General features: G+C 55.0%; 1 protein-coding gene across 2 annotated transcripts in view; it reads left to right on the top strand.

Moving 5' to 3' along the window:
• The window catches only part of GRIK4 (glutamate ionotropic receptor kainate type subunit 4), a 343,337-nt gene that overhangs the window by 239,412 nt on the left and 78,864 nt on the right, over positions 1 to 25,061 (top strand). For both annotated transcript variants that reach the window (XM_060179894.1, XM_060179893.1), the window contains exons 9-10: positions 7,562 to 7,714; positions 9,029 to 9,133. In XM_060179894.1, the coding sequence (XP_060035877.1) occupies positions 7,562 to 7,714; positions 9,029 to 9,133 (258 nt within the window). The remainder of the gene's footprint in view (positions 1 to 7,561; positions 7,715 to 9,028; positions 9,134 to 25,061) is intronic.

Below are 25,061 nucleotides of genomic sequence, written 5' to 3'. Positions count from 1 at the left end.
TGGAAGTACCAGGCTGCTTCTGCTGCAGAGACACCATGTAACAAACACTGCTACACCACACACACACACACACACACACACACACACACACACACACACACACACACACACACACACTGCACTAGCCCACACAGTGAGCATCAGTGCAGCCCGTGCTGCTGACTGACCTGGGCAGGGCCTGACTTGTGGCCCTGGTCATGTACCTGTCTCTCACTCTCCCCTTGACCATCTAGTTAGCCCTGTGTTTCCCCGTGCTAGCAGCAAGGCAGGAGGAAGGAAGCACATCAGAACCCTTAGTCCCCAGCTGCCTGAAGGAGGCATCACGTCTGTATTTTTCTGGCCCCAGTGAGGCACACAAACTCAGTGAGTGAGTGCAGGCATTTGCTGTGCCCCGGGCACTTTGGGGATTGTCATGCAGGCCCTCATGCTGTTCCCTGGGTTTCACACACTGGAAGCCAGGGCTCCATCCACCTCTGGGGAAATGGTCCTGAGAACTGTGGAAGCAGAGGGCTCTGCTGGAGAGGTGGGGTAGAAGGTGCTCCAGAGGGGGGACCTCTGTGTGCTGTGACGTGTGCTGTGAAGCAAGAGAGGAGCTGGGCCACACACAGCCCTCCTGACTGACATGCACAGGGTGTGAGCAGAAAACCCTGTGGGGGTGGGGGGTAGGTGGTATGAGTATCTTAGGGGCAGAGCACAGGACTTGCAGGCCTGAGGGCCCAGGTTCCATCCCTGGCATCACATAGCATATGGCAGAGCTGAACAGTACTCGTGATCATTCTCACTGTGCAAGACATGAAACCGTGGCATCACTCCCACCCAGTCTCAGAGTTCCCATGGCTTGAGCATCTTAGTCTCCCCATGAAAGTTTAGGTGAAGGCGTGAAAGGGTGGAAGGCCCCCCCTGTAGCCTTCTCAGAGAACTAATACAGCCGGAGACCCTGGTCCCCAGAGGTCCCAGGCTCTGGTTCCACTCTGGTCAGCTTTCACACCCCCGGGGTGCCGTGACTTCCTTGTCAGCACAGTGGAGACGTGTGTTGTTTCTAGATCATTCCATTTGACTTTCTTGCCAGTGCTGTGGGGGCATGCACTGTTTCTAGATCATTCCATTTGTTTTCTTCTCAGCACATTGCTGGGCAGATACTGAGCCCATCCCTCCACTTATCCCCAACTCACCTCCCTTTCCTCCTAATGTCCTCCTAAGGAGAGACAAATGCAAATGGGGAGACCAGGGCCAGAGCAGCTGGGTGGGGGGTGTTCACTGAGGGTCTCCAGAGGTCAGTCTCAGAACACAGTCTGCTGCTGTGGGTAGGGGTCCTTCCCGTTGGGATCTCTGAGGCCTGTGAGGAGGAAGGGAAGGGGCTCTAGAAACTCCTCACCTCCATGAACGAGAATGGGGAGCTCCAGTCTTCCAGCCACAGCACATGCTTCTCAGGGCTTCTCACTGGAACCACTCCCTGTGGAGAAGCACTGACTCTTCCTGTCTCTTTGGGGCTGGGAGTCCCAGCACCAACAGCCCAGTCTCATCTGCTGGGGAGCGGGGAGGCAAGGACGGGTCAGTCCCTGTCCCAGGGAAGCACAGCCCAGCCTGGTCCTGTCCCCAGCCTTTTTCACAAGGGCAGCCACCCACCCAGCTCGGGGGCACTGCTCTCCCTCCTTGCCCCCTTCCCCTCCACTCTCCTCTTCCCTCTCTCCCCATAACCTCCTTTCTCCTGCCCTATGCTTATGTCCTCTTGCTATAGGCATTTTATGTTGTTTTGTTTGTTTTCTTTTTTTTTTTAATCTCTTTCCCCCTGACCTGTGAGTTCCCTCTCTTCTTCTCCTTCCCAGTGGCAGACAGTCTTCCTGGTGGAGTTAGCTGAACATAGGACCCCCTTCAAGGACAGGGTGACCTGAGTGAGGGGTGACGTGAGAGAGAACAGAATGCCACCCCTACGAGGCAACCAGCGCATCTGTGTCTTCTTGCTGAGGAGGTCAGGGGGACCCCCAGCCACAGGAGGAGACACAGGCCCAAGCCCCTGTGGGCAGGTGGGGTGCCATGAGTGGGGAGGTTTCTTTTGCCATCCCCATTAATCACGCTGCAAAGAACGAAAATCACAGAAAATCATGAAAATTACAGATGGCTAGATTAAGTAATTAGAACTTAGGCTAAAGCAGATGTTTGTAATTAAGTGTTTATTTCATTGAATAAAACCCAGATTGTCAGAACCATCCCTTGGGACTTTAATGGTTCCTGTCATGCTGCTCTGCTGGGGGCTGAGTGTAAAGCAGAGAGACACTGCCATGGGTGGGCACTGGAGGAGGGGAGCCTGGGAGGGCAGGGCTCTAGGGGTGCTGGGGAGTGAAGGTTACAGGTGTGTGTGCGTGTGTGTGTGTGCGCGTGCGTGCGTGTGCGTGTGCGTGTGTGTGTATAGGAGACTCTTGTTTCTATTTCGGGGGGGCTGGGGGAAGGACTCAGCCACAGATTGATTAGTCTTAATTCATACCACACATTTCACTCCCCTCAACAATTTACAAACAGTTCAAAAGGAAATAACAATGAGGAACAAAATGAAAATATAGAAAAACAAGAGAGTCAGGAGGGTTCCTTGCCAAGCAGCGTACTTGGCGCCAAGAAAGAGGAGAGGATTTTCAGTGTGGGTTGAATATTCAGCAAAGCCAACGGCCTGGCCCGGGAGAGGCTGAGCCAAGTGTTCAGGCTTGTATGCCCAGAGGCCAGGCAGGGGTCCTGGAAGGGCAGGGGAATGGCGTGACGCACGGGGCACCCAGAACAGAGCTGTAGAGGCCAGACCACTTTCCCCCACAGCTGTCCCAAAGGCCCTCTCTCTCCAGTGCTCCACTGGCAGATCCCTGGAACAGTGATGGTGAGGGCCAGGCAGGCAGGGCCACAGAGGGAAGCTGGACGCTCACAGAGGCTACAGGTTCTCCCACTACTAGCCTCGGAGAACTCAGGAGAAGATGGAGGTACGGACAGACCTGCTCTGTCTGCAGGCCCCCAACACTGGCTGAGGAACTGTACCCTCTGACCCGCCCAGGTTGCAGGGCCAGAGGACCGCAGACTGACACATGCCCCCCTGCAAAGCCATTCCCAGGTGGAGAGGCACCAGCAGGGTCCCCCACCCCCACCCCCACCCCCAGAGCTGATTACTAGAAGCTCTGAGAGCAGCGGCAGCAGCAGCAGCAGCAGCAGCAGCAGCAGCAGCAGTAGCAGTTTGAAGGCCGGGCAAGAGCTGCAGAGCGGAGACCCACAGGCACAGGCCGCTCTCCCGTGCTGATCAGGGAGCTCAGCCAAGAGAGCCAAGGCCCAGACACCCAGACAGACTGGAGCTCCTGCCGCAGGCAGAGACTTGTGGGAGGAAGTGAGATGGGCTGGCAGCTGTGCCTGCATCTGCGGAGGAGGTGGTGTCTCCCAGCACTCAGCCTCTCTCTCCCCTGCCTCCCCCCAACGGCAGGGTCCCTGCCGTTGTTCCTTAGTTCCTTAGGCCAGTAGTTCCTTAAGGGAGGGTGTTGCGCCCCCAGTGGCATGGCTGGCGAGAGGGGGGAGGCCATGATGTGTCCCTGAGGGCCAGGACCCAGCATCTGGGTGTCCACAGGAGGAGGCCAGCGCCTCCTACAGACGGGATGGGAAAGCCCTTTGCAGTAGCACCCCTCAGGCAGGCCCCGTTCACAGTTCTGGCTTCCACTGGTTGGGGTGGGTGCCTGAGACCACTCACCCGGCCTCCCCTGCGCCAGAGCAAAGTGGGGCTTCTGACAGGGAGGAAGAACAGAGGACAGACAGGCTTCAGGAGGCAGATAGCTTAGCTGCTGGAGTACAGAAGTGAGACCCTGGGTTCAAGCCCCAGCAGCACAGGGGAGCACTGTGGGTGACAGTGACAGCTCCTCAGAGGGCCTGGTGCTGTGTTGTCTCTCCTGTCTCTCAATCCCCTCACATCCACGCCTTTCAGAAGAATAAAGAAAATTAGGCCAGAAAGCATTCTTCATCGGCTTCATGTGGGAAGCCCCAAGTTCATTCCCTGGCAGCATCACTTTCTTAAAAACAAAAACAAAAAAAAAAAATCTAAGGAGAAGCAGGGGTGGGGAGTTGGAGACTAGGCTCATGGTCCCTCCTGCACCTGCTGTCCTCTGCAGGAGTTCCACAAGGTTCTCTGGGCTCAGTGCCACACTAGGAATCCACTGTTCCAGGTGGCCTTTTTTTTTTTTTTTCTTTTTATTTATTTTTTTCCTTTCTGTTTTTATTTGCTAGGGCAGAGAAATTTAGAGCAAAGAGAGAGAGAGAAAGATAGGCACCTGCAGACGTGCTCCACCGCTCATGCAGTGTCCCCCCTACAGGTGGCGAGTGGGGCCTCAAACCCCAGCCCTTGTTCGTGAAAATGTCAATCTCAACCAGGTATACCTCTGCCCCACCCCCAAGGTTCTTAACTTAATGACAGTAGCCAAGTAGCACTCGAGGCAGACTGGGTGGTGAGGGACCCAGAGCTGCAGGAGAACCACCTGCCCTGCCCTGTCCTGCCATCTGGCCCTAGGACTCTGCTCTTGAAGGTCACCATAATCTGGTCCTGAAAGCCAAGGAGAGGAACAAGCCAGACAGAGCGCCTCCCCGGCACCCCCACCCCACTGCTGCCCCGCTTCTTGAGCATGATGGGAGAGAAGGGAATGCCAACCCCAGACAGGAAGTGCTGGCATTCCAGTCCCAGCCCTGTCACAGTCCTGCCAGGTGGCCCTGGGCAAGAGAAGACCCCTCTGAGCCTCAGTTTCATCTGTAAAATGAGAGTGTGGGGCTGGCTGAGTCCAAGCTTCCCTGCTAGAGAAACGCTCTGTGTTTTTGAGGAGTTCAGATCAGAAAGGGGTATCTGGGAGGCCGCAGGGGAGGGTGGGACATAAACAAGCTCACGGTGGGTGTCATCACACAAGCTGTTGTCAGCAGATGTGACTAACTTCTCCCAGGACACTTTTGTCTAGGCTGGCAAGGGAGAGGTTAATGTTTGCAATGTCCACATGCCCCTTTGGCTAGGAAGTGAGAGAGGTCCGTCAACACTGCAGCCGCATGTGCTCAGGGAGATGGGAACAAGGGCAGGTGTGGGCCAGGTGAGGAGCCTCAGGGGCCATGCAGGGGAGCCCAGAATCCAGGGGAGACTCTGAGCCGCCCAGGGGAAGGGCCAGTGGGCAGAGGGGAGGCTGCTGGAGATGCAGGAGCAGGTGGATGGCAGGAGCCGGAGGAGCAGGGCTGGGCAGTGGGGTTGGGGATGCCCCGCCTTCTGGGTGCTGAGAGCTGTGCTGTGCCAGGTCACTGGGCAGAAGGCCTACTGGAAGAAAGACAGGAGGCAGGAAGGAAGAGAAGGATGAGTGAGGGGGAGAGGGAGGAGGAGGAGAAAACACTTGCCAGGCGGTGATGCAGGCAGCTGGACTGGACTGGGCGGGAAGCAGCGGCGTGTGCACCCCCAGGAGTGGCGACCCTTGAATTTGTCGCTTGCACAGCACCTTGTGCACCATCACACATCTTAGGAGAGACAGGGGCCACTCCAGGGACAGCCTCTTCTTCTCCTGCACTTCCCCTCACTCAGCACTCCGCCTTCCCCACCCTGTGATGCCCAGGACACCAGACTCTTCTGACTGAACCTTGTGGGCCGATGTCACCCGGACCATGTACGTGTGTGTGTGTGTGTGTGTGTGTGTGTGTGTGTGTACACGTGCATCACGAGAGCTCTGCAGCACACAGCATTGGGGAATGGCTCCCGGGCAGGGCCGCAAAGGATGCAGCTGTGAGGGCCCAAAGGTTCTTGCCTTGAGAGCTGGCAGCTTCAGAGGCAGATCTGAACAGACAGCATGGCTCTCCCCACCCACCCCCAGCCCATGTGCAGGTGGCCCCTGCCTCACTTTTCCTCTTTGATTTTGCTTCTGCAATAACCACATCTGGAAGGCCTCTCCTCCCCACAACTCCCCACAGTTCTGGACCCAGTACCTTTTCTTTCTTTGCCACCAGGGTTATCACTGGCCAGTCTGGCAGTCATTCTCCCTCTTTTTTTCTTTCCTTTATCTGATAGGACAGAGAGAAATTGAGGGGGGGGGAGAGGGAGAGAGACATCCGCAGCACTGCTTCATCACTTGTGAAGCTTCACCCCTCCCAAACACAGGTGGGAAGCAGGGACTCAAACCCAGGTCCATGTGCACCACCACCCCACCCCCCACCCAGTGCCTTTTTTACCAAGTTCTTCACTGTTCTGTCTCATCATCGTGATCTCCATGAAGTATTTTTTAAGATAGAGACAGGAAGACCAGGGTTGGGGAGAGGCAGCCCAGCACAGAACTTCCTCTAAGGCACTGGGGGTTGGGGCCGGACTTAGGTCTCACACAGGGCAAAGGGGCACACTCTCCAGGAGAGGGCATTATGCTGCGTTGTCTTTTCCTGCTGACTCTGACGTGTCCTCCTGATCTCCCTGCTGAATAAGAAATCTCCATTTTCTGGGGTTACACATTACAGTGTGCGAGTCTCCAGGTTCAAGCCCCCAGGTCCCCACCTGCAGAGGGAGAGCTTCCCGAGTGGTGAAACAGAGCTGTCGCTGTCTCTCTCGCTTCTCCTTTCTCTGTCTCTGTCCAAATTCAAAGAAAAGAAAAGGAAAAGAGATCTTCCTCTCTAGTAGTGGGTGGTGCAGCTGGGCGAGTGCACATCTCCTTGTATAGAAACCTTGGTGCAGGGCCCCTGTTCCCACCTGGGGGAGGGCTTCACAGGTGGTGGAGCAGTGCTGCAATGCCACTCCTTTTCTGTTTCATTCTTCTTCAAAAAGAAAGGAGAGAAGAAGGAGGAGGAGGAGAAAGGCCAGAGGGTAAGGTGGAGCTGTGTAGGCACTGAGCCCCAGAGATAAACCTGGTGGCAAAAGAAAAAGGAAGGAAGGAAGAAAAGAAGGAAAAGAGAGAGAGAGAGAGAGAGAGAGAGAGAGAGAGAGAGAGAGAGAGAGAAAGGGAAAGGAGGAGGCAGGGCAGGAAAGGAAGAAAGAAATACTCCTCACCAGATGCCCCCAGACCTTTGTGGGTCCATCTCGCTGTTTCTTGTTCCCCGTCTTTGTGTCCTCCCTTCTGTAACCTCCCCTCCACTACACTCTCTCACAACACGAGAGTCTGGCTCATAGCTGGCCTCTGAACACACCGTGTATTCTGTTCACTTTCAGGAGCCTGAGTAGTACAGGGTGGACTGCGGCCGTAGGTATATCGAGGAAGAAGCTGTATCCTGGGGGTCCTCCTGGAGGCAGTGGCCTCCTGCTAAGCCTTGTAGGATGGGCATATCCAAGGGCAGCAGCTGAGTTCCTCTTTCAGTTCTAATCCCTGAAGCGCAGAGGGGAAAGCGTCCCCTGCAATTGGTCTGGACCTCTGCAGGGACCCTTCGTAGCAGTTGGATGGCTGAGCAACCTGGGCGCTGGGGCCCCTGGGCCAGGGCAGGGCAGGACACGAGCCCAGGACCAGGAAGGCCACTTCTGGCTTCTGACTTCCTTTGTTTTGCTTGTCTTCCCTTCCTCTGTCTTCCTTCTCCTTCCCGCCCCCCTTCCCGCCCGCTGCCTCCCCTCTGCCCCCAGCTCTCCTCGGCCCTGCTGTTTGATGCGGTGTACGCGGTGGTGACCGCAGTGCAGGAGCTGAACCGCAGTCAGGAGATCGGTGTGAAACCCCTGTCGTGCGGCTCGGCCCAGATCTGGCAGCACGGCACCAGCCTCATGAACTACCTGCGCATGGTGAGGGCGGCCCCGGGAGCCAGAACAGTCCGGCATGGTCACTGACGGGCTCTGGCTGGCCCCGGGCTCCCAGGCTGGAGCTCCCACCCCACCCCACCCCCGTAGTGCTCGGCACCCCCAGCTCCTCCAGGCGCCCCCCCCCCCCAGTGGGGTGAAGAAAACACATCCCTTGGAGCAGCCTGGCGGACTGACTGTAGTTGGTGCAGAGCCACATCCTCTGGGGATGGGAGAGCAGCTGCCCAGAGCAGACAGCTGTCAGAGCCCAGCCCGAGGAGGGAGGGCGAGGGGAGTGTGAGCTCCAGTGGGCGGGCGGCTGGGAGAGCACTGGGCTAGGGCACCCTCATCCTCCTTCAGCCCCCAAAGAATTGCAGTTGCTGCTGAGAGGGTCCAGACAAAGGGCTCTCTTTGTCTGTTTGTTTGTCTGTTTGGTGCAGGCCTTGTGCATGAGCAATACCACTGAGTGACCTCCTTGATGACTTTTTTTTTTTTGAAGATGGGCAGAGAGAGATAGAAGTTTCTTTCAATGTGGGAAGTGAGGTGGGGGCCAGGCTGGAACCTGGGTCATGCAGTTGGCAAAGCAGCACACCATCCTACTGAGCTAACTTCACTGGCCCCTGGGCCCAGCTTTTGATCTTTTATTTAGAGAGTGATAGACACACAGTAGAGAGAGAGACCACAGCTCCCCTGTGGTGCGAGGACTCAGCCCAGGCGCTCACACAGGGCAAGGTGAGTGCTCTTCCGGGTGAACTACTCCCTCTGGCCTAACTTTTATTCCTGATTTTAAGAGAGAAACTGCAAGGCGCCACCCCATGGAGTTGTGTTTGTTTTGTCCAGAGAGCTCCCACATGGTACTGATGCAGATGGAGCCCTGAGCTCCACAAACCACACCCAGCCCAGGAGAACAGCTCCCTCTCTCTCTCTCTCTCTCTCTCTCTCCTTCCAGGATTATATCACTGGGGCTACCTGCACTACGAATCCACTGCTCCTGGTGGCCATTGTTTTCCCATTTTACTGGATAGGATAGAGAGAAATTGAGAGAGGAGGGACAGATAGAGAGGGAGAGAAAAAGATAGGCACCTGCAGGCCGCCTTCGCCACTTGTGAAGCGACCACCCCCCTTGCAGGTGGGGAGCCGGGGAGTTCAAACTCCTATCCTTGTGCAGGTCCTCTCGCTTAGTACTATGTGCATTTAAGCAGGTATGCCACTGCCAAGCCCCCTCAGAGGAGCTCCTGGGCTCCCTTGAGAAGCACCATGCACTGGCTTGGGGCCATGCAGATCATGGGTTGGTGCTGTAACTCTCTCTCTCTTGGACAGGTAGAATTGGAAGGTCTCACCGGCCACATCGAATTCAACAGCAAAGGCCAGCGGTCCAACTATGCCCTGAAAATCTTACAGTTCACGAGGAATGGCTTTCGGCAGGTAAGCCTGGCCGGGCAGCAGGTGGCAGACCCCTCTCTGGGGGCTCCTCTTCTGTCCTTCTCCTTGATGCCCAGAGCAGGGGCAGGGAACCTCTGGAGCCCGAGCACTACCAAGGCAACCGTGGCAGGACTCCAAATCCAATAAATCTAGGACCTCTTTTCTTAATAACATCAAGTGCTCATGTTAAGCTGATAATGCTATGTGATATTATACATATCTCCGTGGCCCCAGGCAAAAACGCGGTTCCCAGCCCCTGTGCTAGTGCAACAGGCTGCCTCAAGTACCTGAGCCTCCAGGAGGCGCCAGCCTCTGCCTTCCTGACAGGCTCGGCCAAGCTGAGAAGCCAGGAGGGCACAGCCCTGCCTTGGGGTGCCGGGGAAGCAAGGGTGTTGGGTGGTGTGGGAAAAGGAGTTGCCAGGACTGTCTTGGATTGTTACTTGCCCTGACTCTCACCCTGGTGCTGAGACAGAGTCAGCCCCATCACAGGGAGCTGGCTGCCAGGTGGGACCCCATGGGGCTGGGCCACCCCCTCAGCCTCAGACTGGCTGAGTGGATGGGTGTAGGCTCAGCTCTCACCTGGCAGCTCTGTACTGCTCAGGCCTGACCCCAGCCCTGGCCCATGCCTCTGCACAGCCCTCTGCCCTGTCAGCTGACAGAAGCTTTGCCTTCCATCGCCGTCACTGTCTCCAGCTCCTGCTCCTTCTCTCAGTCTCCCCCACTTAACCTTCCAATCCTCCTTTCCTCCCATCTTCTTCCACCAGACGAGATTCTGACAGTCACTACAAGGGCCTGTTTGAAGGCTCCCTGCCTGCCCCTCTCACTAATCAGCCTCTGTTCTTAGTCCAGCCCTTCTCCATCCTTAGAAAGGCCCGAGACAGCGGGGATATGTGCTAATCACTGCAGGAGAGAGGTGCCGGGAGCATCCTCACTCTGGGGGAGTGGCTGATGAAGGGGCTTCGGAAAGAACAGGCTCTCCAGGAGGTCAGGGACTAAGATGCAGCGTCTTCTCCATCATCTTCTTCTTCAGTCACTGCAGCTTTCATTTACTAAGCTCTCACCACAGGCCGTGCCCCCCCCCCCCCCCCCCCGCCCCAATCGCCTGCTTTCTCACTCACCGCCTCCAGGCCAGGTGTTCCTACTGGCCCTCGTTTTATCAGGGAGGAAACTCAGGCTGACTGAGTGGGCTTGACCGGTAGGAATAGTGATGGGTTGGGGCTGTTCAGGGTGTTATGGCCGTAGACTGGGTCCTAATAATGGTGGCAGGTTTTGAACTCAGAGTCCTCTTCCCTGTTGACAACTCAGAGTCACTTGGCACTTCGTCCAAAGTGCAGATTCCCAGGCCCCACCCCAGGGGAGACTGAACGGGTCGACCTAGGGCTCAGTCCAAGACTGGAGCTGGTTACCAAGCACCACGGGATGTCCTGAGGGCATTGGGAGGCACCCCCACTGTCACCTCCTTTGAGAGGCTGCCGTTTAGCTCATCTCCTGGGGATGGGTGGGTGGGGCTCCTTTTAGAAGGACAGTGCACCCCCAGGTCTGGTGCCATCAAAGTAAAAGAGTTCCAGAGAGGAGTGCTAGCTCTTGCCACAGGCTCTGTGGGCTCCTCCCTACTACTCTGGGCTGGCAGGACGCCATCTTGAAACATCACAGTGGCCATCATTTTCCACCCCTTCTCCTTCTGGATGATGGTTCCAGGCTCAGGTGGGCATCAGCCACGACAGTATAGGGTATCACGAAAAGGTCATCTCACTGATCTGGTCAATAATTTACTGAGCCCTACTATGTGTGAGTTGACTGTGGGAGAAGCAAAACTGAGAAGGGGCTCATGATGTGTTCTCAAGTCTGACAGGAAAAAGCAAAATGATTCACAGACACTAAACCTGAATTGTGTTCTTGGGCACATAACCCCCCAGACAAATGAAGCCACCATCCTGTATCCATACTGCCAGGCAGGTCTTTCTCTGAGCTCCAATATGTGTGGGAGACGGGAAGGACATAGACCCATTTTTTTTTTTCTAGTAATTGTTGAGGGCCTGCTGGGTGCCGGCGCTCTCCTAGACAAAGGTGAGAAAAAACGGGTGGAGAGTCTGCTTTTGCGGAACCTGCACTCTGGTAGGAGACAGTCTGTGGGTGAACAAATGCCTGTGTGACACACGGCCAGTGGTGTCACAGTAGGAAAGATAGAGTGAGGTCAGGGATGGAGTGTGGGGTCACAGCAGGAGTGAAGCTTCTGTCAGGGAAACATAGCACTCACCCACACCCCACAGAAAGCCCAAGCCCAGGTGTTTGTTTGTTTGTTTGATCATGATGATTATTATTACCCAACGGATGAACCAGGGGTTCACACAGGTGCAGTTCTGTCAAGCAGCCTCCCGAGCTCAATTTCTTCTTAACTCTTATCTACTCAGATAGGGAGAGACAGGGAGAGTGTGAGAGAGGAGACCCTGGATCCCTGTTCCACCATCCATGGGTCTCCCTTGGGTGTCGTCCCTGGTATGCGGTCTGGGGGCTGGAACCCAGGAGCTCACAGAAGGTGAGGCTTCTGCTCTGACTGATGAGCTGTCTTTAAGCCCCAGACTTACAGCAGACTTTCTCGGGACCCAGCCCTGTCCTGGTGCTGCCCACCCAGAGTCCCTGTGCTCAGCAGTGACAGAGTTGCAGTATCTCTGGTCTCACCCTCCATTTGTACCTCTCCAACCCAATGCTGCACTACTCCAGCGGCCACCGCTCAGACTGGCTTTGCCCACTTACCAGGAGGCAGGGAGCGCGAGTCACAGAGAAACAGGGTTACCGGCCTCCTTTCACCCTGGCCCCACCCAGCAAAGACTTGTGCAGGACGCTCTTCTAGCTGGCAGCTGCCGTTCCTATGACAGCTCATAGTGCTTTGTGACGAGGGGCTTCTGGAGCCCAGAGGTACACAAGAGTGAGCCGTGGAGTTTCGTTTTGTGTCAATGCACGGGCATGGCTGTGGTAGGTAGTGCATAGGACCTGCTTGGGAGAGCTCCAGGCATCACCGCAGCCACAGCTGACAGCACTGCCATTAAAAGAAGATGAATCCCCTGACCGTGGCTATACATTCTGGGCTGGGCCAAGTGGGCGTTGTCCAGGACCTGTGTTTCCAGCACAGCCTTGGCCCCGGAGCGCCCTGTGACACACACAGGGCGCTCCTCCGCTCCTGGCTTCTTCCAGCATCTCTGCATCCACCAGTCTCTGGGGGCTGCCATGGAGCAGAAGAATCTGCTGCAGAAGCAGCCTGTAGAGGTGCCCTCTGGCCTTGCTGAGGAACGCACGTCCTGTTTGGACTCCTAAGGGGGGGGCTGACCCCGCCACCTCCGTTGTCTCCGTTGCCCGTTCTTCATCCTGGCTGGCTCCCTGCACAGACCACACCTGAGATGTCGGTCTGGATACAAAGCACAGCTGCCCCAGCACCACTACGAGGGAGCAAGGAGCTGGAGGCAGTTCCAAATGGCTCTTGCTTCCTGCCCTACAGATCACACCGGTCACCTTGAGCTCTGTCTGCCGGGGATACTTTTAGAACACATCCGTTGCTAGTGTCTTCAGATACTGGGTTGAGATGTGTGATCACTTTTCCTATTCTTGCATTGAGACTGGATCTGGAGGACGAGTATCCTAGTAAAGTGCGGATGTAATTTAGTGCAAGTAGAAATATTTTCCAAAATCTCTTGGTGGTATGAGATAGGTTAAAAAAAGAAGTTTGAATATTCTACATAGAAGAATCATTAACACAAAAATAAGTGAATAACTAAAAAGAGTTCCTGGGTGCTCGTGTCACCATGCGCAAAGATACGGGTTCAAGGCCCTGATCTCCACCTGCAGGGGTGGGGTGGAGGGGAAGCTTCACGAGTAATGGTGCAGTGTTGCAAGTCTCTCTCTCTCCTTCTCTCTTTCTTTTTCTCTCCCCACATCTCCCCTTTCCCTCTTAATTTTTCTATCGGAAAATGAATGAATGAATGAATGAATGAGAAGACAGGGTTCCTGAGATTGTCTTGACAGGGACTCAGACTCACTGTTTTCTGAATCCTTAGTTAGGGGTGGTGAAGGAAAGCTCCACTCTCACAGCTTCCTCTCATCTTTCTGAGAACATTAGGGAAGAGAAGAAGGACTAGCAGAGCCAGGGCTACAGGCCAGAGGCAGAGGCTTTGCTTGGCAAAGCCCAGGCCTCAGGCTGGAATCCCACAGAACAGGCGGGAGACTCTGAACATTGTAAATCTTCTGAGCACCTGTATAAATTATGTAGTGGACTTTTAAAAACTACTTCATAACCATGCTGTGCATATTTTCAAAGCACATGTACTGCAAGTCTCCCTGGAGTTAAGTGTTGAAACTTTCAAGCATTTTCTATAGGTAGAAGGATTGAGAGTTAATTTGAAGGACTATTTTCCCAGCAGAAGTCCAGGTACAATTAAGTTAAAGTGGAAAATACAGCACAAAAGTATTGGAGTGTGTTGAACAAGATATAAAACCAGACTGGTCAGTGTATCTTGAGCTGTTACAAGTGTACTTACGAGTTACAGGATCATTGTCTTGCGTGGAATCTCAGCCCAACCTTCTCTCCATCTCTGTTGAAGGGTAATAGAGGGAAGTGCAACTTTCACGGTTTTCTCTCATCTGTGGGAACATAAAGAGAAGACCCAGGGCAATAGCTCAGAGGCAGACCCCACGGGACAAAGACTTTGGCAAGCCAAAGACTCCAGTATTGAATCCGATCCTCCCCAGTGTGATGTGGTTCAGGCGTGCGTGTGGGGCTGCCAAACTAGAGGGGTGGAGGGTGGAGAGTGGAGGGTGGAGGAGTAGAGGAATCCCTGAGGACCAATGGGAGCCAGGACCTGTATCCTGGGCACAGCATCATGGTGCGGCTTGTCCCCAAGTCCAGGCTCAGACTGGGGGGAGATCACCCTGGCCCAGGGGATGCCAGCAGGGCAGGGGATCCCTGGAGAACCCATTCGTTCTGGGTACCAGACACCACATGGGCTCTGTGTCCATTACTTCCAGTTGGAAGACAGCCTTCTGGTGGAACAGAGGAGGAAGCTGAGGCCACCCAGCTCTGCCAGACTCCAGAGCCTTGCTCCTGTGTCCTCCACGCTGGCTTGCCCACTTTCCTGGAGTCCCCAAGCCCTTGAGCCCAAGCCTGTCACCACAGACAGGATGGACCCTGGTTCCAGCCACAATCCCCAGGGCTGGCTGCCTGCAGGGAGGGGGCATCTTCTTGCTCGGACTTGTTCTCCCTCTGTGAGTCTGGGCGGGGGGCTGTCAGAGCTGCTTCTGATTACCTAGGAGGTGCCACGCAGTGACCCAGTTGGTTGTAATTGGTAAAATGTCTGAACCAAATACTGTGGTCCCTGCTGGTGGCTGATTAGAGGATTATTACCATTGTAAAAATAGTCCTTCAGCATTTAGGGCTTTTTTTTTTTTTTTTTTACATTTAAAATCACTATTTTAATTCTCTTTGGAAAGGGTTTTCGGTCTTGGCTTTGTGGAGAGCTTCTGCGGGGGTCTGTTTCATGGGGTCCTGTTAGGAGCTACCTTTGAACTTGGCCCATCTTGGTGGATTATTGATAGGCATTCAGGCCACTCTGATCCAGGCACAGCTTCCAGGGCTCTGCTGCCACCCCCCACTTCCCACCTGTGCCAGATCACCCCCCACCCCCCACCACGCCCCCCTTTCTCAGTCTCCATAGATGACCCCCCCCAGTGGCACTGGGAGAGTCTAGTCTCCCTGGTTTAGGATAAATCACATTTGAGAGAAGCAGAGGAGAAGGCAAGAAGCAGCCCAGCATCAGAGAGCCCTTAATTTCCTTCATTTAACTTAGTCTAAAGATCAGAGATTCTGAGCAGCCCCGAGCGACTTTGTTCTTCCTGTAATAAGATGAACGTACCTTTCATCTGCGCTTCGGAAATGGCTTAACGGGCTCTAATTAAGCCTGCGGGAAAGGGAGGGCTGCCTCGGGCTCTGACATCCCGGCTGAAGACGCGGAGGAGCCCGCATCTCTGCTGGCTCCCTGTGTGTCCTCTGGGACCTCAGCTGCCCTTCTCCATGCACCAGACGGGGTGAGACCTCAGTGGGCAGGCGGCCTCCTGGGGGCTCCTGAGTCGGATGTGTATTCTTCACGCCCCATCTTTTTACCAGCTTGGTATGGAAGTGGAGACTACAGACAAGCAAATAGTAGAGCGTCCACGTCCACGCAGCTGCTAGCTTCCAGATTTAAGAAGCGAGCCTGGGTCTGGCTGTGTTCTGCTCCATGGTTTTCTCAGCCCACAGTGTGGCCCCAGAATGAGTCGGGGAGCCTTCAGACTTGGACTCCCGGCCCAGCGCACAGCGACTCTCCTCGCGCCCTCAGCGGAGCACTGCCCAGCCCTCCTGGAGCATGTCCTTGCTGGGGCTGGGGAGGCCAGCCCTCTCCTGGCCAGCTCCAGCTTTGCACCAGTTTACCTCCTGGCTCTGCCCTGTGAAGCAGCCCAGGATAACCTACCCCCATCACCACCACCACCATCAGTTCTTCAGCTATTGATTTTTCCCCTCCCTCCCTCCCTCCCTCCCTCCCTCCCTCCCTCCGTCCTTCTTTCCTTCCTTCCTTCCTTCCTTCCTTCCTTTCTTCCTTCCTTCCTTCCTGGAATAACCTCTCAAGCCGGCAGCACCATCTTTGTACCTGGGGCTGGGAATTCCAGAGAGAGTGTGGTCCTTGCTGAGTGCATGGTCTCTGGGAGGGCAGAAGGACAGAAGGACAGGCTATGCGGTCCTCAGTTGTTCTCCCCTCTGACTTGACTTTCTCCCCCAGAACACAGGCCCCAGCAGGACTAGCTGACCTCTTGCTGCTGGGGCTTCTCTGTCTTTGTGTCAGAGCACACAAAGACATGGTCTGGGCACGTCAGGGCACTGTGGGGCCGTCACCTTCCTTGCTCCCAATGCCACACTGCTATTAACTGCAAGAGCTTGCTTGCTGCCCCTTGACTTTGAATTTGGGAGCCCGTGTGGATCAGAGCGCCACTCAGCTCCAGCCATTGGTGGGGCTGGGGCTTGAACCTGGGACCTCTTGTATATGAGTCCTGCATTCTAACACTGTACTATCTTCCTGACTAGACAGGGAATATTTAAAAAAAAAAAAAAAAAAACTTTGTTTGAATGGAGGAGAGATACAGAGAGAGACCAGAGCATTGCTCAGTTCTGGCTTATGGTGGTAGGGAGGATTGAACATGGGACCTCAGAGCCTCGGGCATGAGAATCTTTTTGCAGAACCACTCTGCTATTTCCCCAGCAGCCCTAGACTGGGAATTTCTGATTCACTCAGCTCTGGGCCTGGGTGTCAGTTAGTGACCCGGTGCCCAGCATCACAGACACAGGCGGACTCTTCCCAGAAGCCAGCCCTGAGTCACCCTCCCCATGGGCTCATCTCATGCTGTCCCTCTGCAGCTGGGGAGGTGGACAGAGTCAGTCTCAGGCAGGCATATGGGGAGCCCTGGGAACTGGGCTCCTGCCGCCATGTTCCTGCCACACGTGCAGCTTTGCCAGAGGCTAAGTCTCGGAGCCTTCTGAGCCCACGGCCGGCCAGGGCAAAGGGGAGGCATGAGAGAGGTGTCTTTGGAGAATCAGATTTCCAGACCTAGAACTCGAGTGTCAGTCATCGCCTAGAAGATTCCAGGGGCCCAGCTCTCCCTCCGTGGGCACCGGCAGCTGCTGCTGGCTTTGGTGGGACGCTCTGACTGTGGAGGCTTATTCACAGGCAGCCGGCAGGCAAATGAAGGAGCTTCACATCTCACGCCGTGTGGGCAGAGGAACAGGTGTCCCCCCTCAAAATGTGAGATTTAAGATGTGTCCCATGTCAGGGGCCAGTCACCATCCTTCTGGAGCTCAGGGATGCCATGAGTCCCCCCTTTCCCAGCAGCTCAGGGCAGGTGGGCAGGGAAGCACTGGCCCCTCTTTCACAGCTCTGAGTGCAGGGAAGAGCACTGTGCCCAGTGTGTGTGGGGGGTGGGGGGGGGCGCAGGGTCTGACAGGCTCAAACAGCCCCGCCCAGGTCCCCACAGTCCCCACATGTCATTGCTCCATCTCCCACTCCCTGAGTAGGAAAGATGGCCATACTAACAGCTGCTTCCCGCACCTCACAAAGCTCTTAGAGCACAAGATGAAAACTTAGAGCTTAGAGGAGCTGTGAGGACTCTCTCAGGCTGTGCAAATTCAGCCCGTCATCTCTCATGGAGATGCCTGCTTGTGGGCCTCTCTGTCTTAGGGGCAGCCTGCCCGCACAGGTGTCCAGCAGGCTCATGGGGGAGGAGGCAGAGCAGCTCGGCCAGACCCTCCCCTCAGCCGGGCACCTGTGGCCTCCTCCAGGGCCCTCTCTCCACCCCCAACCTCTGCCCCCATCCATTGCTAACCCCTCATCCTCCTTCATTGCTAATTTGCCTCTGTCTCAAGTCTTGTCCCGGGGCATACACACCGCTCAGACAGGGCTGCTGACACCCCCAGACCAAGCATTCCCCTCCCCCCAGGAACAGGGAGTTGCAACCTCACACTTTGCCCATCTTCTCCGCCTGGAGAAGTTCTCCCTGTTGGAAAGGCGTCCCAGCTATTGGACAGAATGCTTTCTTTGTACAACCTTTACCTTGTGTACTTAGTCATGTTTCTTGGGTCCCCATGTTTATCCCACCCTCTCCGTGAATGCCTTTCCTTTTTCCTTTCTGTACTGTGACTTCACTCCCCTCCCAGTCACTTTCCTTAGACCGCACTCCAGTTATTCTGTGGACTGCAGAGTGGGTGGCTTCCCAGGACAACATGCAAGGTTTGGGGTCTGGTCTCAGGAGAAGAGCCTTCTCTTCCCTCACCTCAAAGCCTTTCACCTCAAAGTGACTGTGCAAATAGCAAGACTGGAAGGAACTGGCACTTGTCAGCTAGGAGACCAGGCTCTCTGGCAGAGGAGGGCCGGGCACCAGCCTCGGGGCCTTGGAGGGCGCTGCTCTGTGCAGGTGGGAGTGGGGTTGGCTCACATCCTTCTCGCAGGTGCCACCTGCCTCCATTTCACGCCTGGGCAGCCGAGCTTCCAGAGCCCTCCCGGGTCACCCGTCCCGGGCCTGTCATATTATGCCGCTCAGTGTCTGCCTCAAGCAGCTTGAGAAAAGGCTGCCACATTGTAAACAAAGCTGCACTTTCAGGAGCTCAGGTGTCCTTCCTTTAGAGGTGACATCACTGAAGACAGAGAAGTGGGGTCTCGCTCACCAGAGTTTCCCACCTGAGGTGCATAGCTCGTCTTGAATGCCCATCATAGAGCAGGCACTGTCCTGGCCACTGGAGCCACCCGGGGTGGGGGTAGGTGGACTAGTACAATAGTCTGATAGTCACCAAACACGGTTCCGGGCAAGGCAGTGGGAGTGCCGTGGGGGACGGGACAGTCCCCTCACTGGTGGAGCGTATGGCTGCTGGGAGGGGACAGAGATGGACTTGCAACCAAATGACCTTGAATAACACAGATCTGAACTGCAAGGACCCTTCATACGTGGATTCATCTTGTAAACAGACAACATCAGCTTCCGGTCCCCGTTAAGACAGTACAGTCTGTCAGTGTGCTTTTCTTTCCAATGATTTTCTTTCTTTCTTTTTTTATTATCATTGTTGTGGTTATTACTGATGTCGTTGTTGTTGGATAGGACAGAGAGAAATCGAGAGAGGAAGGGAAGACAGAGAGGGGGAGAGAAAGCTAGACAGACCTGCTTTACCACCCATGAAGTGACCCCCCTGCAAGTGGGGAGCTGGGGACACGAACCGGGATCCTTATACCAGTCTTTGAGCTTCGCGCCATGTGTGATTAACCACTGCACTCCCCCCTGACCCCCGCCAATGATTTTCTTAATAATACTTTCTTTTGTTCACTTGACTGTGAGAACACAGTATGTTGGACATATAAACATGTTGAGTGATTGTTGATATTATCTGCCATTTCCAGTCAGCAGCAGACTGTGAGGAATCACAAGTGATAAGCAGATTGTTTATTTTGCCTGGGAATCAGTGTCCCAACCTTCTCATCATTCAGTGTTCAGTGGGTATAGTTTCTTTTTCTATTAAATGTTTTCTTTATTGTATTTCTTTGATTTTTTTCTTTTAAAAATATTTTTATTTGTTTATTACTGGATAGAGACAGAGAGATTGAGAGGGGAGGGGGAGACAAAGAGGGGAAGAGACAGAGAGACACCTGCAGACTTGCTTCACTGCTGGTAAAGCTTTCCCTATTCAGGTGTGAGCTTAACCAGGCACACCACCACCTGGCCCCCAGATATCATTTCTCTTTCTCTTATTATTTACTTACGAGAGAGAGGGGAGGGGGGGACCAGAGCATCACTTTGGCACATGCAATGTTGGGACTCAAAACCCAGGACATGAGAGAGTCCTGCACCCGCTCCCAGCCTCAATATCATCTCCAGTGTGCTGAGAGCTGTGGGGATGTCCTGGGTGCTGTGAGTTGAGTCCCTTTGAGGGGATTTGTCTGCGTCAGAGAGGTCAGGAAGGGCTTCCCCGAGGAGTGGTCTTCCTTCAGTTCAATTGCTGGCTGGCTGGCTGGGTGGGTGTCTCCTGATGAAGGGGGTGTGATGAACTTGAATCAGCCCCACTCGCCCAGACCAGAGCCTGTGGGTGGTGGGCCCAGGCTTGAAGCCAGGCTGCCTGCTGCTCCACTCTTCCACAAGCTTGTATAAATATCTTCTCCTGGATATGCAAGTCACAATCAAAGACCAGGAAGAGCCCGGGCTGAGTTCAGACAGGAATGCTTAAGGCAAAAGCCAACAGATGAAGACTTAAAATCTGGTTGTTTACCAAGCGTTAAGTACACATCCAGCACCCAGGAAGATTCACAACAGGGGCCGGGAAAGGTGTGTGTGTGTGTGTGTGTGTGTGTGTGTTGGGAAGGGGGGGTGCTGTGTGGTGTTGTGGGACTGCCCAGATCTGAATCTGCTTGCACACAGAACTTTGGGAAGAAGCCCAACTCCCCAGCTCCCAGGAGTGATCATACCTTCGTAGATTGTGATTGGAAAGAGTAAACAAGATAAAAATGTAGTTAGTCCTGTTTCCTGTGTGGGGTGAATTTTAGAAAATATCACTAGCGGATATGAATTTTCTTTTAGTTCATCTTCTAGCCTTGACAGGTGACTGGGCCTAGGAGTTCACTGATGCAAAAAAATAAAAGTGGGGGAGGGGGCTGGGTGGTGGTGCACCTGGTTGAGCACAAGTTACAGTGTGCAAGGACCAGAGTTTGAGCCCCCATCCCTACCTGCCTGCAGGGGGGAACTTTTCAAGTGGTGAAGCAGGGTTTCAGGGCTCTCTCTGTCATTCTCCCTATTCCCCCTTTCCCTCTTGATTTCTGACTGTCTATATTCAATAAATAAGTAAAGCTAATAAAAAAGGTGGAGAAGAAGAAGCAGAATGTATTGAGTGGCTGTCATGCAGCAGGCAGGAAGCCATCTTGTCTGGATTAGGATGGGGATGGGGGTAGGCAGGCAGCTGGGCCCGGTGCAGGGTGCTGGCACAGCCCGGGAGCCTGGCTCCCATGCAGGTCACCGGCCAGGGCCCAGTCAACACTAGCCTCTGTGTAATGGAAGCCAGAGCTTGGAGAGCAGTACTTACCCCTGCCCTCTGCCTTGCCCTCTGGTCTAGCCTGGATCTATATTTCATTTTTTTAAATGCGGGTCTTGACCCACTAAAGTGATTTTATAACCCACTAATGTGCTGCGGCCACAAAGGCTGCCTCAGACCCATTGAGTTGGAGGCTTCATAATAAGCCCAGGTTGGGTTCATTTGAGAAGGTCTTCCCAGCTTTCCCCGGAGCTGGTCCTGACCCCGAAGGCCTCTGGCGTTCACCTTCATTGGGCTTTGATCCTGACTGTTCGCAGCATTCTGCCTGCCAGCACTTATTTGGGACTCAACCTTGACTCTGGAGCAGAGCCTCCCACCCCCCAGCTGTGAGCTGTGTCAGCCTCAGGTGTCGAGAGCAGTGATCTCACCGCACCTCAGCTGTGGAGTGTTAGAGAGCCAAGTTCGCTCACGGTTTCCGCCATGAGAGTGAGGTTCCTGGCCCCCAAAACATCATCACTCGCGTGCTCAGCTGGCCCCCACCCTCGTCCCAGCTTTGAAGGTATGAGGTTTACAGTCAGCAGACACAGTGTTCCCTCACGCCAAGGATGGTCACCCCGGAGACTGCTGTCCCAGGCCTTGCTGGCTCGTGTCCTGCTCAGCTGCAGACCTCTGCCCCCAGACAGGACCTGTGACCGTGTCTCCCTTCCCGCCGTGCTGACCCACAGCCGCAACCACTTTCCCTGCTGACCCATCAGAGTTAGTTCCTTGCATGCAGAGACATCAAGGTCATGTCTCAGGTGTCCCTCCTAATGAGAGCCGCAACTCCAGGCCCTGGACCCCAGGCAATAAATAAAATGTGCTGTTGTTTCTGCTTCCGCCACCATCGGCTGGCCTCAGAGAACAAAGATCCTTAGAACCTCAGTCACATCAGCAGCGGCCACCTCAGATCTTCCCGATCAGGAGCAGGGAGAGAAGACAGACTACTCTCGCCTCTGGAGTGACAGGATCGATTTTCCAAGGTCACAGGGCAAGCTGCAGGGTGGAACTTGGAGCCGAGCTTTTCCGACTTCTGCTTGACCTCACTCCCTCCAGGCCAGGGGTGGTTCTCTCACAGGCCTGCGGTTTGGTTTGCTGTGACTCAGCACCAGCCACTGCTGGCACTCTCTCCATCCATCCCCAATGGCTGTGCTGTGCTGTGCTGTGTGTTCACATCCTTCCCTTTACACCCAAGGAACTGGCCTGAGATCACATAGCCAATGCCTGGCCAAGGAGGGAAGCAAGTATGGGCGGTCCAGTGCAAAGCTCCCTCAGTGCCCCTGGCCCCTGGCCTGGCTCATTCCTCATTGGCCACTTGGAGGTGCTGGCCTTCAGGGCTGTGACTTCCAGCTCATGGGTCACAGCCAACCAGGACAGGTGCTTGGGAACAATAGTCTTCAGGGTGGGACAGGCTTCAGCACCTTAAGTAGCACACGTGGTGAGAGGAGTGAGAGATGGCCTGGGTCCCTTCAGGCCCTAGCAACAGTGACTGTCATCTTCCACAAGCAAGCTGCTTGAAATCTCAGCCTTGGATCCATTCATTCATTCATTCATTCATTCATTCATTCATTCATACCTTCTGTCATTCACAAAGCTTGTCTGAGGTGCCTCTGCTATTGTTATTGTTGTCTGGGGTTGCTGAATGTCTCCGGTGGGGGCAGAGTTGGGTGTTTCTGTGAGCAAGTAGCACCCAGAGACCAGCAATGAGGGTCCCGCGCCCTGACTCTGGAGCAGAGCCCCCCACCCCCCCAGCTGTGAGCTGTGTCAGCCTCAGGTGTCGAGAGCAGTGATCTCACTGCACCTCAGTTGTGGAGTGTTAGAGAGCCAAGTTTGCCCACGGGTGCGGGAGGGTAAAAGTAAATTCCTCAGGCCTCAGAAAACTTCTTACCCTCTCAGGAGAGAATGGCATGGCAGATGACAACCACAGCGATGTGGGTGGGGACAAGAGGGCTCTGGGCAGGAGGGACAGCCGAGGGAGGGCTGTCCTGTCCCTCAGAGGCACAGAGTGACTGCAGGGGGTGCCAGGCTCATGAGCGAGTGCATAACTTCAGGCAGGACAAACTTTACGAGGAAGAGAAACTGGCTGTAGAGGTTTGACATGGGGATGAAGGAACGCCTTCTGGCAGGACGGATGTGTTATAGTGTTCTCTGCTCTGCTTTGCTTTCTGCTGCCACCTGGGCCTCACATATCCAGTATTTCACCACTCCAGACCAACTTTCTCAGACAGAGGGAGAGGAAGAGGGAGCAGGCAAGAGAGGAAGAGAGGGAGATGGGGAAAGGGAGAGAGGGAGAGGAAAATAGAGAGAGGGGAGTGAGGGGAAAAGAGAGAGGGAGAAAGGGGAGAATTCAGAGAGGGAGAGGGGGAGAGAGAGAGAGGGAGAGATGGAGACAGAGAGGGAAAGGGGAAAATTGTGTGTGTGTGAGAGAGAGAGAGAGAGAGGAAGAGAGAGGAAGAGAGAGGGAGAGAGAGAGAGAGACTGACCATACACTGTAACCCCCCCCCAATGTGGTATTCCTCTGCTCCCATGTGGTGCCAGGATTTGAACCTGGGCCCTGAGCATGAAGAAACAGGTGTTCTCTCTGGTAAACTATCTCTCTACTCTCAGGAGCTAAGGCCATAGATGTGCGCGGACACTGAGGTTCCCCACACCCCACCCCCTGCTCGGCCTCAGCTGGGTGCTCCTGTCCCTTCAAGGTGCTCCTACTCCTGGGAGTGTTGGCCCTGAGGTGAGGGCTCAGGTTCCCTGGGCCCCACTGGGCAGCACCCTGGGCTTGCATGAGCTGAATTCCTGCCATGGGTGCTGGGACCTGGGCTCTTGTCTGCTGCAGCCCACACTTTAGGACCTGCTCCTAGTGCTTCTGGTTTCAGCAGGGACCCAGGAATCTGCATTGCTGCCAGGGCTGGTCCGGGAAGTAAACCCAGAGACCTGGGTCTAATCTAAGCTGAGCCTACGGCAGGAAGCCCTCTTCCGGGCGGGTGCGGGAGCGATGCCACCTCCTGTCCCAGACAATGGCATTAGTGAGTATTAGATCAGTGACTGCTTACAGCCTACTTGGCATGGGCTCCATTGCCTTTAATCTCCTTAAGAGGCCTAATAGGTGATAATTACGCTCCTAATCCCCATTTCGGTTAAGGGGTAAACCGAGGCTCAGAGGGTTTAAGTAACGTCCCCAAGGTCCCATACATCACTCCTAAGCAGAACAGCCAGGCTGAAGCCACCCCCCACTCTGGGCCCGGTGCCTGGGTGCTGCAGACTGTAGGTACCAGCTGGGGAGCGAGGCGGGAGCCTGTTTCCTACCTGTGCTAGTGCATCATGGGCAGTGGGAGTGTCCAGATGAGTGTCCTCTCGCCCCCCCCCCCCTTCACTGCAAACTCTGGGGTGTGGGGGGCTCTAACCCAGCAAAGGCAGAGCCAGTAGAAGGGACAGAAGGGATAGAGAGAGAACAGAGTGGAGCTCCTCACACGTAGCAGAGGGGCTCATGGAGCAGCCCCTCCCTTCCCGCTGGCAGCCCTGGGCAGGCAGGGACAGTGCAGCCAGGGGACCTGGCTGCAGGCGGCGCCCCAGAGTACAGGATCCTGCTGCCAGGCCTGCGTGTGGCCTGGAAGGTGCCCAGTAGGTGGGGCAATTAGGCCATGTCCCCAAGCGCCTGGCTCAGGCTTGGGCTCCCCCTCCCGCTGCTGTTCTGCAATTAGATGGCTCCTGCTAATAGCTGCCAAGCCTCTTTGTTGGATCTGATGAGTTTATTAATTTCTTGGGGCTAGTAGGAGGGTGGGAGATTCATTTCCTGCCTGGAGCTCAGGGGCTAATTAGTCTTTTTGCGGTATCCCCGGAGCCAGGACCCAGGACCAGCCCTGCTCAAGATCCAGGCAGTGTTGCTACCCCTGGCTGGGATGCTGTGGGGTCTGGTGTAGGTGGTGAGTGAGGCCTGGGGCCCCCTGAGGACAGTGGGGTGGGAGTGTACGAGGCTTGGGGAGGGGCTGCTGCTGAAAGAACAGATAGGCAGCTAAGAAGTCCAGGTCTGAAGGGTGCCCACCTGATTGTCTGCTCTTCAGTCCAAGCAAGGGCCTTCTCTCGCTCTGGGGAGCAGTGGCTTTGCCCATCTTGGGGGGTCATCTACACCCAGGGGCTCTAGCCAGACGAATGGCCCTTTTTCTGCTTGGCCTGGCTGCCTGGGCAGTTGTAGGCCTGTTGGCACCCCTCGCCCTCTGAGGCAGTGGCAGGTTTGAGGAGAGCAGGGGTCCAGGAGTCAGACAGCTCTCAGCTCATACCCATGCCCAGCATCCATTAACCTCTCTGAGTCTCATTTTCCCATAAGTA

Source organism: Erinaceus europaeus, chromosome 20 (assembly GCF_950295315.1).
Source record: "Erinaceus europaeus chromosome 20, mEriEur2.1, whole genome shotgun sequence".
Classification (NCBI taxonomy): domain Eukaryota; kingdom Metazoa; phylum Chordata; class Mammalia; order Eulipotyphla; family Erinaceidae; genus Erinaceus; species Erinaceus europaeus.
Note: the sequence above shows the minus strand (reverse complement) of the source record. Positions and strands in the feature narration are given on the sequence as shown.